A 13,532-nucleotide genomic window follows, 5' to 3' on the forward strand; every position below is an offset into this window, starting at 1 on the left:
ATGTCTGATATCTACATTCAAGCGGCATTGGTTCTCGATGGAACACATGCTCAGACAGGGTCGCTAAAAGGGCTGGTGATGGAAAGGGCAAAAGCAAGTAAGACAGACGCAAAGAGATTGTTAGCCTTGAGTGCAAATACTTTGTCTTACTCGAGAGCATTGGAGATCGTATTGAAACAGAGCGAATTTCTCAAATTGGAGAAACGAGCGATAACAACTGCTACAGCAGGAAAAGGATGTACACCACAATCACTCGCTCTTGTGGTTGCACATGATCTGCTCTTAACCAAACGTGGTAGGATTGCAACTTCCCCTGCTTGGCCGCCTCATGCTGCTTTCGTTCGTCATTCTGCTCGACTTAAGGCGGAATTGGTAAAGCTACAGGTACAAGAAGGAAAGACGAGCGTACAAGAGCTCAGGACAGGTGAAGCGATCAAAAAGCGAGCAGAAAGGATACCTAGATGGATAAGAGTAAACGAAAGGTTGACAACAGTAGAAAAGGTTATGGAACAATTGCAAGCAGAAGGGTGGAAAGAAGTACAAAAAGGCAAGGAGCTTCTGCTGAAAGTGAAGACTTTTTCTCGATCACGACATATCCCTGCCGTTCTGGCTACGCACGCTGCCCACACCTCGGCACTTATAGGGCATCCTCTCTACAAGAAAGGTCATCTGATGTTGCAAGATCTTGCAAGTTGCTTTCCAGCAGAGATTCTCCTGGGAAGTTCTATTGCGGACAATGCAACTGCAATACATGCTCTTGATGCAACTTCTGCGCCGGGAAATAAGACAAGCCATTTAAGTGCAATCTTGAGTAAAGCGGCAAAAGGATCTGATGTTGTCGCATTTGAACATTCCAAACAACGATTCGAAACTCTTCAACAACAATTACGCAGAGCAGGGGCATTGGATACAAACAAACCTGGCTTTGTGAAACCAGTCTTTGGAGACTTCACAAAGACACAACCCGAGAAATATTCAAAGGTGACGCATATGCTTTTGGATCCCTCTTGTAGTGGATCAGGTATCTTGGGTAGATTGGATTACCTGACTCGGGATCAGGACGAAGTCGATAATGCTGAAGGGGTGGAAGGAGATGCATCAACGCAACAACAAGAACGTTTGAAAGGTTTGGCTGCATTTCAGTCAAGTATGATCGATCATGCTATGCACTTTCCCAGTCTGCAGAGGTTGGTCTACTCGACTTGTTCGATCCATCACGAAGAAAATGAAGAAGTGGTAATAAAGGCGTTAAACTCAGATATTGCCAAAAAGAGAGGATGGCGTCTGGCTCAACGAAGAGAAGTCGTTAGTTCGTGGCCAACACGAGGTATTACAGAGCATTGCAAAGGCGATCAAGTGTTAGCAAATGGAATGATTCGTTGTGTTCCAGGCGGAGAAGAGAATGCAGATGCCGCACAATCGAACACCGGCAGCGAGTCCACTGAACCACATATGGAAGCAACAAACGGATTCTTTGTCACCTGCTTTGTACGGTCAGTAGAACAGAAGGGCGATAATGTCAAAGAAGAGGAAAAGAACACTGTCTCAGCTCCTCAGAGCAACACTCTTAAGAACCGTAAACGTAAGCAACGTGCGAAGGAAAAAGCCAAAGCACAAAAGCGAGCAAAGGTGGAGGGAGATGCGGGCGATGATGCTGAGGAAGACGAAGATGAAGACTAAATCAATCTGTATTATACACATCTACTTTCGCTCGTGAATATCATTGTATTACTGGCACATACATCATGCATTCCTTCGAAAGAACATGCATCTACCACCATAGACGATGTGTAGGGCAGTGATATCCGGAAGGATTGTTCTCCAAGTACTTTTGATGATAATCCTCTGCGACAAAGAAGGCGCTGACCGGTCTTTGTTCGATTTGAGTGACAATCTTTTGTTGCTTGGGTGTGAAGTGCTTTTGTTGAACTTCTTCAGTCACCCTTTTGGCAACTTCTTCTTGTTCGGCTGAGTGTGGGAAGATAGCGGATCTGTATTGTGTTCCACGATCAGGACCTTGACGATCCTTTTGGGTTGGATCATGAGATCTGTAAAAGAATTCTACCAATTCAGCATACGATACCTTCTTTGGGTCAAATTCGAGTTGCGTTGCTTCTGCATGTCCTGTACGACCTGTACATACTTCTTCGTAACTTGGGTTTTTGCTTGAATCCTTTCCGCCGATATAGCCTACTTTGGCATCCAATAATCCTTTGCCTTCACCATAATACTTTCTGAAAATGTCTTCAGTTCCCCAAAAGCAACCGTTTGCGAAAGTGGCGGTATCGTTTGACATTGTTGAAGATGATCCAGTTGTGGCGTCTGAGGTGGCGTTTCTGGCTTGAATAGCTGTTGGCACTGTTGGCTCTACTGGTTGACCTGGTACTTGATTTGTAATGGCTGAACTTAAAGGTTTTCCACCGTTATTGAAACCTCCTGTTAAAACTGAACGTCCAAAGTTTAAGATTCTAGGTAGCATAAATGTTGATGGTTGACTTATAATTGATGCAATAATCACAATCGAGAATGCAACGATGGTGGTTGTAAGAAAGGTGAGAAATGTACGCATATATGATCTTTTGATGAGGTTCGGATTTAAGAAGTGACCCGCTTGGGAAACAGAACGGGCCTGTGCCGAGAGCTCGTGCTTCTCAATTAACAAGGCTTCATCTATTGAAAAGATCTTTGGGTACACTCTTAAAGTGCCTTCGGCTTGTAGCTTAGCTTATATCTCCACTATCAACTTAAAATCATGCCAAAATTCAGACAAAAGCTGGCTTACTAATCAGAACCGGACTTGGACTTGACACTCGAATAAATGCTTCAAAAGTGATGATGGCAATGAATAGCTATTGACAAGAACATTGGAAATAAAGTTATGAATCGATAGAAAAGAGGATATTGAAGCTTTCGGTTCTAATGAAGTTAAGCTTAAGCCATAAGAAGGCGTTAGAGCAAATCACTTGCAGTCAATCTGCCCTCATGGAGAGTGCCACTCTTTGTGGAAAGAAGAGCTACTGTAAGATCCACGAGAGCCAGTGGTAGGATCGTAGAATCCCCCTTTCTTGACATGAGTACCGCCAGGAGTGGTATATGCCTCTTCAAACAGCAGAGGTTTTTCTTCGTCTTTGATCGTACGACTGACAAATACAGGCAATTCGCCATCTGCAATAGTTGCAGAAGTGTCTCGTTTGGTCAATTCATTCAGTGTCACAATTGGACTTGCATGAGTTGCGCTGAGTATTGCTGCTGCGAGTGTTGTCAAAGCAATGAAGGTAGATCTCATCTTGAGACTCTTTAGCAATTATTATGCTACAGATGAAATTAGAGACAAATGAGTAGAAAGCAAAGAATATCGTATTTATACCTCAAGACAGTTGGAAGAGCCAGCTGTACAAGACGCCTTATGCTGTGTTGGGGGCACAACATGATCCAGCATGGCCCCGCTCAAATAAATGATGGCTATTCAGGTCAGTCGGGGCAATGATGGTACAAATCTTAGCAACTGCAAGTCGAGTCTTAACAATCCCTAGCACTAGAGATGCTCTCAATTAGTATGAAAGGTCTACCTTTGCGAAATGTATTTGTGTTGAAATAGTTCATGGTGAAGTAATAAAGCAAGAATGGAGAGAGAACTTGCTTACATAACGATGTAAGATTTATGAACACTTCCAAAGCCTGTTCGCACGTGTTAACGATTTTAAACTCTGCGGCACGCGTGTGTAACTGTGTGCTTGAAGACATTCTGAACCTGTCTGGCGTAGCAGCAGCAATGCGGCCAATAATGCATGCTCGCGTGCTGAGAACTTCTTCTATTGAGCACTAAATCTGTCTCTATTAACTGTTACCTGTAGCTTCAGTGCGCGCCTGCCTACAAGCCCAAGTCTTCTTAGTTGACGCTGTAACTGCGAATCCATTTTTACATCAAATAGTAGGCATTAACACTTCCTCTTTCTCGTCTGCATCACTCGTAATAATGGGTAGGTATTCGCAACTATGACGATGAAACCAATACTCGAACATCGAATGACTGACTCATTCGTCTCTCTCTTTTTCAGCTGTCGGCAAGAACAAGAAGCTATCCAAGCGCGGCGGTGTCCGTAAAAAAGCCGTTGATCCCTTCACCAGAAAGGAATGGTACCAAATCAAGGCACCAACCTTCTTCTCTCAACGTGATTTGGGACGTACACCCGTTAACCGTTCTCAAGGTTTGAGTGAGTATCAGTTCGAATGAAGTGGATTGAAGGAGAAAGAGGGGTGTTGTATGGAAATGGTGGGAGGGATTTGTGAGAGGGACAGAAAGGAACATCATCTTCGACGACGAATGACAACAACGACATCATTCCGACTTAATCAATCCGCTCTTGACATACTTTCCGATGTGACGACGACATTGCATTGATTACGACGATTGAGTTCTGGGAGAAATTTGGACCTTGGAAATTCGACATCGACTTTCGAAACAGAATACTGACCAATCATCACACCACCTTCTATCCCAACAGAGAACGCCAACGATGCACTCAAGGGACGTATCATGGAAGCTTCTTTGGCCGATTTGAACAAGGATGACGAACAAGCTTTCCGTAAGTTCAAGCTCCGTATCGAAGAAGTCCAAGGTCGCACATGTTTGGCCAACTTCTACGGAATGGACTTCACCCAAGACAAGCTTCGTTCATTGGTCCGCAAATGGCAAACATTGGTTGAAGCCCACCAAGATGTCCGCACAACTGAAGGTTACCTTTTGCGTATTTTCGTCATCGGTTTCACCCGCAGACGTGTCAACCAAGTCAAGAAGACCACATACGCCAAGAGCTCTCAAGTTCGTGCAATCCGTCAAAAGATGTTCGACATTGTTCAACGTGAATGCTCAAGCTGTGATTTGAAAGAGTTGGTTGCTAAATTGGTTCCAGAGGTTATGGGCCGTGAAATTGAAAAGGCATCTCAAGGTATCTACCCTCTCAAGGATGTTTACGTGCGCAAGGTTAAGGTCTTGAAGACACCTAAGCTCGACCTTGGACGTTTGTTGGAATTGCACGGTGGTGCTGCCGCTGTTGGTGCTGAAGACACTGGTGCACGGGCAAAGGTTTCCGAATTCAAGGAACCTGAAGCTTTGACATCTGTTTAAATTTAAACAAAATGTCCACCATCTGATCTCCTTCTCTTTTATTGTACAATGACGATCATCATTCGTCGTCAGCATACTTGCACCTTACGGCTCATCATACTATCTATATAGGTAGGTGTACGTGTTCAATCAAACACATGTATACTCATCCATGACGGTCGCGTACCGGATACAAAACTTCATACATTCATCCAAAAATGACATGCATATATTCGCACTGAAAATCATTGGTGAGAAAGGTAGAGAAACTGGTCACATTCAAAGAAGATGGAAGAAATTAGCGTAATATACATGCTTTTTAGGAGTGGTAGAATTCCACAGTCAATATGATTAAAAGTATGTCGTTTGGTGGGATGTGAAAGGCCAGGATTTGTCATGTACGATGGACTTGATTGAAGATTGATTTGAGCTTGTTGTGCTTTGCGTGACCTGATTCTCTTTCTCACCGTGCTCTGCGGAGGCATTTCTTGGGCCAATTTCCGTAATTGTAGCTGGTTGAGCTTGCGGCATACCATGGCTGAATGTGACGTCCCGGAGAGGATAAAGGTTTGAAGGCTTCTTCATGATCGAACGTGGCATTTGTGGTGCTGGCTCGGGATTTGATGCAAGAGGGGATGAAGTTTGCGGAACGCTGGTCTTTACAGGAACTTTGAAAGCGTTAAACCATGTTGGTGGAGTGAAAGGCTTATATGTACCAAAGAGAGGGCGTGCAGGCTCACTTGATGAGCTTACGACCAGTGCACCTTCTCGTTCCTTTGAAACACTCTCTTGTTGAGGCCCGATTGGCGTACGTTCAAATCCTTGTACACTTTGAGATTGCGGTGTACTTTGTTGAACAGCTTCCGGCGAATTCTCCTGGGCACGATTGTTTGGAGGGATGACCGGATTGACTCGCATGGCCGGTGGAAGCAAGCTGTCCAGATCAAACTGATTCGGCACAATTTGCGACATTTGTTCCATCATCGCGTCTCGGTCTTGAACTCGGTCGAAGAAGCCTTGTTGTGGGGACCCTTGTGGTCGAGCTTGAGGAGGTGTAATAGCAGCCTGTACTGGACTGTTCTGCGGAAGAACGGCTTCATCAATTCGTTGCACAGGATTGACAGGTAGACCAACTGAAGATTCCGTTGTGTTCAACTGAAAGTTTTGAGATTGTGAAGTAATGGATGGAACAGATGCTTCCGCTAAATCATTTTGTGGCATAACAACCCCACGAGTTGTGTCTGACTGACAAATAGTCGACTCAGCGCCGCGGCCATTAGCTTCTACACTTGCTTGACTGAGTAAAAGCTGCTCATTGTGAGGCGAACGCTGTCCATCTTCACCAGTACGCTCATTGTGAGAGGTACGATGTACATTTTTGCCCATGCGTTCGTTGTTTGAGACAGGTGTGCTTTGCGGAGCCGATGCACTTGCCACTTGGGGTGAATTTGTAGCACTGGCTTCAGCGGTCTCATTCTCAAGCTTCTTTTTTGAGTAGTCTTGCCTCGGCTCAATTTCACGATCGTAATAGCGCATACGTTCACGAATGACGACGGCGTATTGATCTACTTTCTCAAAATGTGCATCAGCTTTGGCTTTGATCATTCTCTTTTGCGAAATGAGGGCATCCAACACCTGTTGAGTTGATTCAAATTCTCGCTTTTGACGCTTTTTTGACAATTTCAGCGCGACACTGCCCAATCCTTGCTTCGTACGAACAATGATCAGCAATGCATCCAAAAGAGGACAGAGTTGACTGAATGTCTTGCGAAAGAAAGCGACATCATCTCGACTGATGAGATGCATGAGGGGGGAGGGTACCTTGTAAAGCTCACCCAATGCTGTTCTTTCACAGAACTCAGCAATGTCTTGGCCTTCGTTGCTTCCAACCTTGATTTCCTCAGTGCGCAATCGTTTCTTAGGAGAAGCATCGTCTTCATCCTCCTCAATTTGCGTGAAATGTTTTTGCAAATCCTTATTGCTCCAAACCATCTCTTCTGGCATTTCGTGACCCATCTTCCAAAATTGATACAATCGCTTTTGATCGGATGAAAAGTTCGCTTTGGCTTCTTTTTCGGCAAAGTTGTCTGAATCACCAAGCACAGCAGCAATCGATTGTCGATTTTTGACAATGCCAGAGATCCTTTTTGCTTTTAGTAAGACCATATCAAGAGTGTCTTCAGGTTTCACCAGACTATATGCGCAAAAAATTCACGGTAATCAGTATTGCTTGAAAACAGAATTGGATCACAGAAGCACATCCGTCGTTGTTACTCACATATCATCGCGTTTCCACATCGTACTCTCGAAGTTGGTGCAGCCGAACTGAGCATGATCGTGAGAAGGAGAGGCAAGGTCAATCACTGATCGTGACAAAGGTCAAAACAGGAATACTCACGGGACTTTCCCTCGCCGCAAGATCCAAGAGCTTCATTGAGGCAGAGCTTAGGTTGTAGAAACGGATGTGAGGAGGAAGATGGAAGTTGTAAAGGAGAAAGGTATGCTCAATAGGTCGAATGAATGCACTTGGGAGGAGAAGAGATAGTTGAGTCCGAAAGTTTGCGCGGTCAGTAAGTCTGTGCTCACTCACACGCCAAAGGGAACAAAAAGCAAATGCGGCGTCTATTATAGTGAGTGCATATATTCTACAAACTTCAATGCGATCATTCTTTCTATTGTTCAATTTTGCATGCCCCTTCAATGTCACCATACATTGACATCCTTTGATTAACGAAAGCCTTGAATTGAGCGATTGGACATGAATTTCCAGGACCATCTTTGCAATGATCCAATGTCTGCGCAGCTCCATTCACGATTGCTCGAATGTAATTCTGTTTATCATCACATCGTATGCGTTCAATAGCAACATGGCCGAGGAAAGGCAAAACGTGAGATGTTCGCCAAACACGATCTTTTTGTCGTGTATCCAATGGAAGGGGACCAACTTCTGTTTGGTTCCATAATCCAAGGGCTACGAGTGCCATTGGCGGCTCTTCACGATGTGTGAAATAAGCGAAAAGCTTCTGTGTGTGCGTCGAATTGGGTAGTCCAGGTGGGGCGGGAAGGTGGGGATCTTTCTTGCTTGCGGCGCTGTACGGACGATGTGGATGGTCGCCTTCACCTTCATCAGCAGAGAGGAGATTGTGAGTGGAAGTGTTGAGCCAGTGCACACCCAAATAAGGCGCCACATCACTCGCATAGCCGACCATTTTGTGGTAGATCAGATCATGGAAGTACTCGTAATCATGATAATCTTTCGCATCAAAGATTCTCGCATTGCAGAACTTTGACTTGCCAATACCTTTGATGACTGATTCATATCCACACAACATTTGGATGGCGATAACGTCCTTCAATTCGAATTCAAACGATGGTGCAAGGGCTTGCAATTTGGCCAATGGGCCAGGACCCCAATTGCGCAGATACTCTCGAGCATCCTTCCTTCCTTCTTCCTTTGTGAATCGATCACAAACTTTGTGTGGTGTCAAACTAGCGGACCAGTTGGGATCTTTGTTTGGCACCTCGACCAGACTGATGTATTTACCATCGCCTTCACCACCATGTCCTTCTTGATACTTTGGGAAAGCACCGCGAATGAATGCTTTTGCTGTGCCGATATCGCGCTCCGAGCTCGCTGTCCAAACTTTGAATGGCACTTTGACTTTCAAGTTGTCAAGAATACCCTTCTTCTTGCCTAGCTTCTTGGGAGGTAGTAAATGGGGATACAGTTTGCGGAATCGCTTTCCGAACTTTTCTGCATCTTTGATTCCAGGCTTTGTCAACTTTTCCAAATTGTCTTCATTGATTGGAGATTCCCAGTCATTCAAGAAGCCCAATGGACCATCTTCAGGAAAGGCACCTTTTGCGTCCTTGACTCGCTCTACAAAGGGTTGCATGTACTCTTCCCATTCATCGTCATTTGCATAGATTGAGCTATGTCGGATCAAGAACGCGGCAGCTGTGACGCTACACCCCTGTGGAGGTTCGATATCTGCTCCTGGTGCATCGTGATATGGACTGATTCCACTCGAGTGTCGTAATGGTTCCCAATCAGGATGCTCTCCGAATCGAAAAGAAGAGAATACCTTTTGATTGGATTGAGGGGCACTTGAAACGGATAGAGTGAGTGTAGCAAAGATCAAGATTGTCACATTTGCGACAATCCAGCGAAAAGACAGACTCATACGGACCGTTTGAAAGTGTTGTTGGTGGTGAAAAAGCGAAAGTAACAATTTGGTTTTGCTTACATGTCCTGATTTCTTGTGGCTTTCAGCCTTTTTTACCTTTCCGGCTCCTTAAGATAATCAATGGGAGTATTTTTTTTATTTACTTGGTGTGGAGGATTTTACCCTTTCAAGCTTGGCACGCATTTACGCGTTTAAAGCGGAGATATACAGACAAGGCCTAAACAGCGTGTCAATCCATCAAGCATAAAGAACAACACTTGCAGCATACATTCCCCTGTTGATTATTCTTCTCATCAACCATCACTATACTATTCGTGTATTCAACATGGCATTCGTGACAGACGACAAACTGGATTTGCTCTTCGATCCCAAACTTATCCCTGATTCAGTACGCAAGCTTGTGGGATCTGATCTTCATGTGAGTGAAGCTTTCGTCTGTGTAAACAACACTTGAATGCTGACTGCTCTTCCCGCTCCCCAAGATTCGCCCATTAGCATTAAGCGATTATGAAAGAGGACATCTAAAAGTGATGCAAGTCCTCACTTCCACGCCCGATCCCGGTAAGGAAGCATATCAAGAGGCATTCAGACGCATGCAAACTTCCAAACCGGCATCGTATTTCATCTTATGCATTATCGATAAATCAAAAGATCAACTTTTGGCAATCGGTTCGGTATTCTTGGAATACAAGTTTATCAGAAATCTTGGAATCTGTGGTCATATTGAAGATATTGCCGTCGATGCAGCTGCTCAAGGAAAAGGGTTGGGTAAAAAACTCATCTTGGCCTTGACAGAATTATCCGAAAGCTTGGGCTCTTACAAGGTCATTCTGGATTGCAGTGAAGAGAACAAAGGTGAGCCAGGTAGGGTGGGAAGCATTCAGGACTTTGAAGTGCTGACAGCGTCTCTCCCTTCTCCTCTTACGGCAGGATTTTACGAAAAGTGCGGGTAAGTATAGGCTCGTGCCATCTTGGCTATATTATCAACTAACCTTCTCCTATTGCTCCTGCAGATACAAGTACAAGGGCGCTCAAATGGTGAGTAACCACAATTACCTCCTTCTCAGACTGAGCATGAGCATACTGACATTCTCCCCTCTCATCTCATCGGTAGGCCAAATATAAAGAATGATGAAACACGCTGTATGAATAGAGTGACAATGGATTAAATTTCATTTTGCAATACGTTTTTCGATTAAAATTTGGGGAGTTTCCAGTGTCCATCACCATGATCGAGATTCTTTCGAACGACCTTGAGAGCATCAATCAAACGTTCGATTTCTTTTTCGGTTTGCTTACCTCCGTCCAAAGTGATACTTTCAGTAACACCGGGGAAGGTAGTTGCGCCGTATCCTAGATAACGACCAGGAGCAACGCCCAAATGTTGATAGAAAGATCTTTCAGACAAACCTTTACCATCGGTGGACAAGAATCCAGTTTCGAACAATTTTGCACGTCTGTTAAGCGAACGAACTTTGGCGAACAATTTGCGCAATCGATGAGAAGGACGTTTGCCTTCCAAAACCATCCTTGCGCCATGGTGACCGGAAAAGATTTCATCAAGACGGTTTTGAACATCTTGCTTTTCTGCATCGAATGAGCGTGCAGATCTTTGAACCTTTTCGATTGCTTCTTCTAGCTTAGAGAGGTCGAAACGATCGGAGGACACCTTTCGTACTTTGTCTAAGTAAGTAGACAAGGTTTCAGCATAGGCAGTCACGTTGAAAGGCAAGAAGAGACCTTGACTTGCACGCAGTGCCAACAAGCCAACATATTGTGCTGCAGCATGATGACGAGCATATCCTTTATCGCCAAATTCGCTCATCCAGTAGAAAGAATCATAATTGGAATGATAATGGTAGACAGGGTCTGTGTCCGCACGATCAAAGCCAGAGTCCACACTTGCGATACCCAAATGTTGCAAGTAAGCTGTGTAATCCGAACCTGATCCTAAAGCGCCAACGTCTGTCAACTTGATCGTTGTTCCGTTTCCGCTTGGATCGGCGATCTCACTGGCAGCTTGAATGATATAATCACGCAACGAAGGTGATGCTTTAGCGGCCAATTGACTACCACGAACGGCAACATCACAGTTCAAAAAGATCGTTGCTTTCTCTTTGAAGAAGTCTGCATAATCTTCTGCAGCTTCGGTAGAGCCGACGAGACCATATTCTTCTGCGTCCCAGCTTGCGATCAAGATCGTACGAAGTGGTCTCCAACCTCTTTTGACCAAGACACCCAATCCTTTCACCAATTCGTGCAACATTGCTGTTCCTGAATTAGGATCACCTGCACCGAATGTCCAAGCATCACGGTGATTGCTCAAGATGACAACTTCATCTTCCAAAACTCCCGGGATCAATGCATAGGTGTTCCAGATATCTTTTGTTTTACTGATATCAGTCATTTGATTATCCATTTCGACGATATCTTTTGATGGACCTGTCCAGTATTCAGTAACGCCAGGTACAGCACCACCGAATGATGAAGGCAAGTCTTTACTTTCAATACCAAGACCTGTGAGTGAGTGAAGGAATGGCTTTGCATCTTTGTAGCTGATTGGCAAAGATGGAATCTTTGGGAGTGAATCAGCCACTTCAGGGTCCAATCGACTTGCGTTACGGTAAGAAGGTTTTCCGGGTGTTGAAGGATCACCACTGTAAATGGAAATAGCTTGAACCGAACCACGTTGAACGGATGAGGCTTGACGAGCAGGACCGTCAGGATAAGCAGTAAAGCCGTTGGCTTCAGTCACATGACCATCTTCTTTTGGATCTGTGTAAATAAGTGTTCCAACAGCTCCACGTTCAGCGCTCATGCGAACTTTCAAGCCACGGAAGCTACCACCATATTGACACAAGGTAATCGCACCGGCAATCTTGACCTTTCTCTTTTCCAATTCTTCAAAGTCTTCTTTTGAACATTTTCCAGCATAGACGATTGGACCCTTAGCTTTTCCTGATTTAGAGTAACCATGGAAGGTGGGTAAACCATCGATACTGGTAGGGTCTTTCGGCAAAACATCTTCTGTCAACGAAGCACGGTAGTAAGGACGATCTGTTTGGTTTTCCTTGGATAAGGTCAAAGAAGAGGAGACGGGGTAATTGAGCCAGACGTTGTATGTGTCCACCCAAGCTCTTGGTTGGCCAAGAGGATTCTTTGGAGCAGATTTTGCGCTGTTCTTGTGATCTTGACGGGTAGATGTCATGTAATGAATGCTTTGCTCACTTCCTGCGTCGAATACAAGGTCTTCCAGGTTTTCTGGCAAATCGGCCCCCAAAGATTCTCCCCATTGTTGCAAGACTTGAATGGCCGAGTCATAATCAGCATTTGAGCCTGCAACATGGGTAGCGTGAGTATAACCTCTTAAAGCTTCTTTAGCACCTTCTGCTGATGGGATTGCCAAATAGATTGTTTCGATAATCTTTTCTACATTCTTTGGATCCAAGAACTTTGTGTCCAAGCCAGCCTTGAAAGCTTGTGCGCTGTTCTCTGCAGCAACACGAAGGTTATTGAAGAAACCTGAAGAGAAGATGCCAGCCATGCGTCCAGGGCATGGCTTATCGTTGTGGTGGTGATGGTGGTTGAAGTGACCTTTATGAGGTCGTAAACCTGCAGAAGTTAATTCCGCAGGTAAATGATCAGGCAACATTGGACCGACGACATTGTAGAAGAATACGGCAGAGAAGATTGCCAAGAAGAATGTTCGAATCCGTTGAGCACGATTCAAGCGGCTTGCACGATCAAAGACATCGTCGAGATCATCTTCAGAAGTAGTTTGTGGAGGATTATGATCAACTTTTGATCCTAGATCGATCGCGAGGCCTTCCTCTTTGGCCATCAAAGCGACCTTTTCTTCATCCATTTTCGTTGAGTCTTATGGCAGAGATGGATGGATGAATGAAGTCAAGACATGTGGACAATGAATGGACAGCATACATTCAATTTCAAATCCGCCCACGACGATGTTGTACATGTGGCCGGAGAAAAATGCGCTAAAGCCGAAAATGCATTAATGAAGCATGCTCAGCAATAGCTTACAAGATTATGTAATCAAAGCGCCAAGGATTGGAGCTAGATGTAAGCTAAAAGGGAAGTGCATTCTCATCAAAGCTACAGTGTCAGTTCATTAGCTGTATTGTATCATTCCGTCTCTGGCTACGCGGAGCCGGGTTGGAACTGGGAGAGTGATTTTGTCACATCTGAAATCACCCAGACAGGCGCCCAACCGCGTTGAC

General features: G+C 44.7%; 8 protein-coding genes across 8 annotated transcripts; 3 read left to right on the forward strand and 5 right to left on the reverse strand.

Annotated features, from left to right (window-relative positions):
* Window positions 1-1,605, forward strand: FA14DRAFT_107359 (S-adenosyl-L-methionine-dependent methyltransferase; the record flags this gene model as incomplete). Its single annotated transcript, XM_025495806.1, has 1 exon — window positions 1-1,605. A coding segment is annotated over one exon (1,605 nt), but the record flags the coding sequence as incomplete, so codon positions are not given.
* A 79-nt stretch (window positions 1,606-1,684) lies between these two features.
* FA14DRAFT_141339 (PMSR-domain-containing protein) lies at window positions 1,685-2,502 on the reverse strand. Its single transcript, XM_025497129.1, has one exon. The coding sequence runs from the start codon at window positions 2,477-2,479 to the stop codon at window positions 1,772-1,774; it is 708 nt and encodes a 235-aa protein (XP_025357543.1). The 5' UTR covers window positions 2,480-2,502; the 3' UTR covers window positions 1,685-1,771.
* A 412-nt stretch (window positions 2,503-2,914) lies between these two features.
* FA14DRAFT_159383 (uncharacterized protein) lies at window positions 2,915-3,311 on the reverse strand. Its single transcript, XM_025498187.1, has one exon. The coding sequence runs from the start codon at window positions 3,284-3,286 to the stop codon at window positions 2,981-2,983; it is 306 nt and encodes a 101-aa protein (XP_025357544.1). The 5' UTR covers window positions 3,287-3,311; the 3' UTR covers window positions 2,915-2,980.
* Window positions 3,312-3,427: 116 nt separating this feature from the next.
* On the forward strand, window positions 3,428-5,499 carry FA14DRAFT_187370 (putative ribosomal protein S3aE; the record flags this gene model as incomplete). The annotated part of the gene is made up of 3 exons (XM_025501593.1): window positions 3,428-3,470; window positions 4,059-4,214; window positions 4,506-5,499. 3 exons carry the CDS (start codon window positions 3,428-3,430, stop codon window positions 5,126-5,128), a joined length of 822 nt encoding a protein of 273 aa, XP_025357545.1. The 3' UTR covers window positions 5,129-5,499.
* FA14DRAFT_152649 (uncharacterized protein) lies at window positions 5,459-7,273 on the reverse strand (the record flags this gene model as incomplete). Its single annotated transcript, XM_025497545.1, has 1 exon — window positions 5,459-7,273. The coding sequence occupies one exon, from the start codon at window positions 7,271-7,273 to the stop codon at window positions 5,459-5,461; it is 1,815 nt and encodes a 604-aa protein (XP_025357546.1).
* Window positions 7,274-7,478: 205 nt separating this feature from the next.
* Window positions 7,479-9,421, reverse strand: FA14DRAFT_12143 (phosphoglycerate mutase-like protein). The gene is made up of 2 exons (XM_025496464.1): window positions 7,698-9,421; window positions 7,479-7,632 (listed from the first exon to the last, which is right to left on the reverse strand). Exon 1 carries the CDS (start codon window positions 9,289-9,291, stop codon window positions 7,780-7,782), a length of 1,512 nt encoding a protein of 503 aa, XP_025357547.1. The 5' UTR covers window positions 9,292-9,421; the 3' UTR covers window positions 7,479-7,632; window positions 7,698-7,779.
* Window positions 9,422-9,572: 151 nt separating this feature from the next.
* FA14DRAFT_187371 (acyl-CoA N-acyltransferase) lies at window positions 9,573-10,453 on the forward strand. Its single transcript, XM_025501594.1, has 4 exons — window positions 9,573-9,712; window positions 9,777-10,243; window positions 10,308-10,332; window positions 10,409-10,453. The coding sequence occupies exons 1-4, from the start codon at window positions 9,620-9,622 to the stop codon at window positions 10,424-10,426; spliced, it is 603 nt and encodes a 200-aa protein (XP_025357548.1). The 5' UTR covers window positions 9,573-9,619; the 3' UTR covers window positions 10,427-10,453.
* A 36-nt stretch (window positions 10,454-10,489) lies between these two features.
* Window positions 10,490-12,838, reverse strand: FA14DRAFT_116923 (Zn-dependent exopeptidase; the record flags this gene model as incomplete). Its single annotated transcript, XM_025496200.1, has 1 exon — window positions 10,490-12,838. One exon carries the CDS (start codon window positions 12,836-12,838, stop codon window positions 10,490-10,492), a length of 2,349 nt encoding a protein of 782 aa, XP_025357549.1.
* Window positions 12,839-13,532: the final 694 nt, after the last annotated feature.

Source organism: Meira miltonrushii (genome assembly GCF_003144205.1).
Source record: "Meira miltonrushii strain MCA 3882 unplaced genomic scaffold FA14scaffold_1, whole genome shotgun sequence".
NCBI lineage: Eukaryota > Fungi > Basidiomycota > Exobasidiomycetes > Exobasidiales > Brachybasidiaceae > Meira > Meira miltonrushii.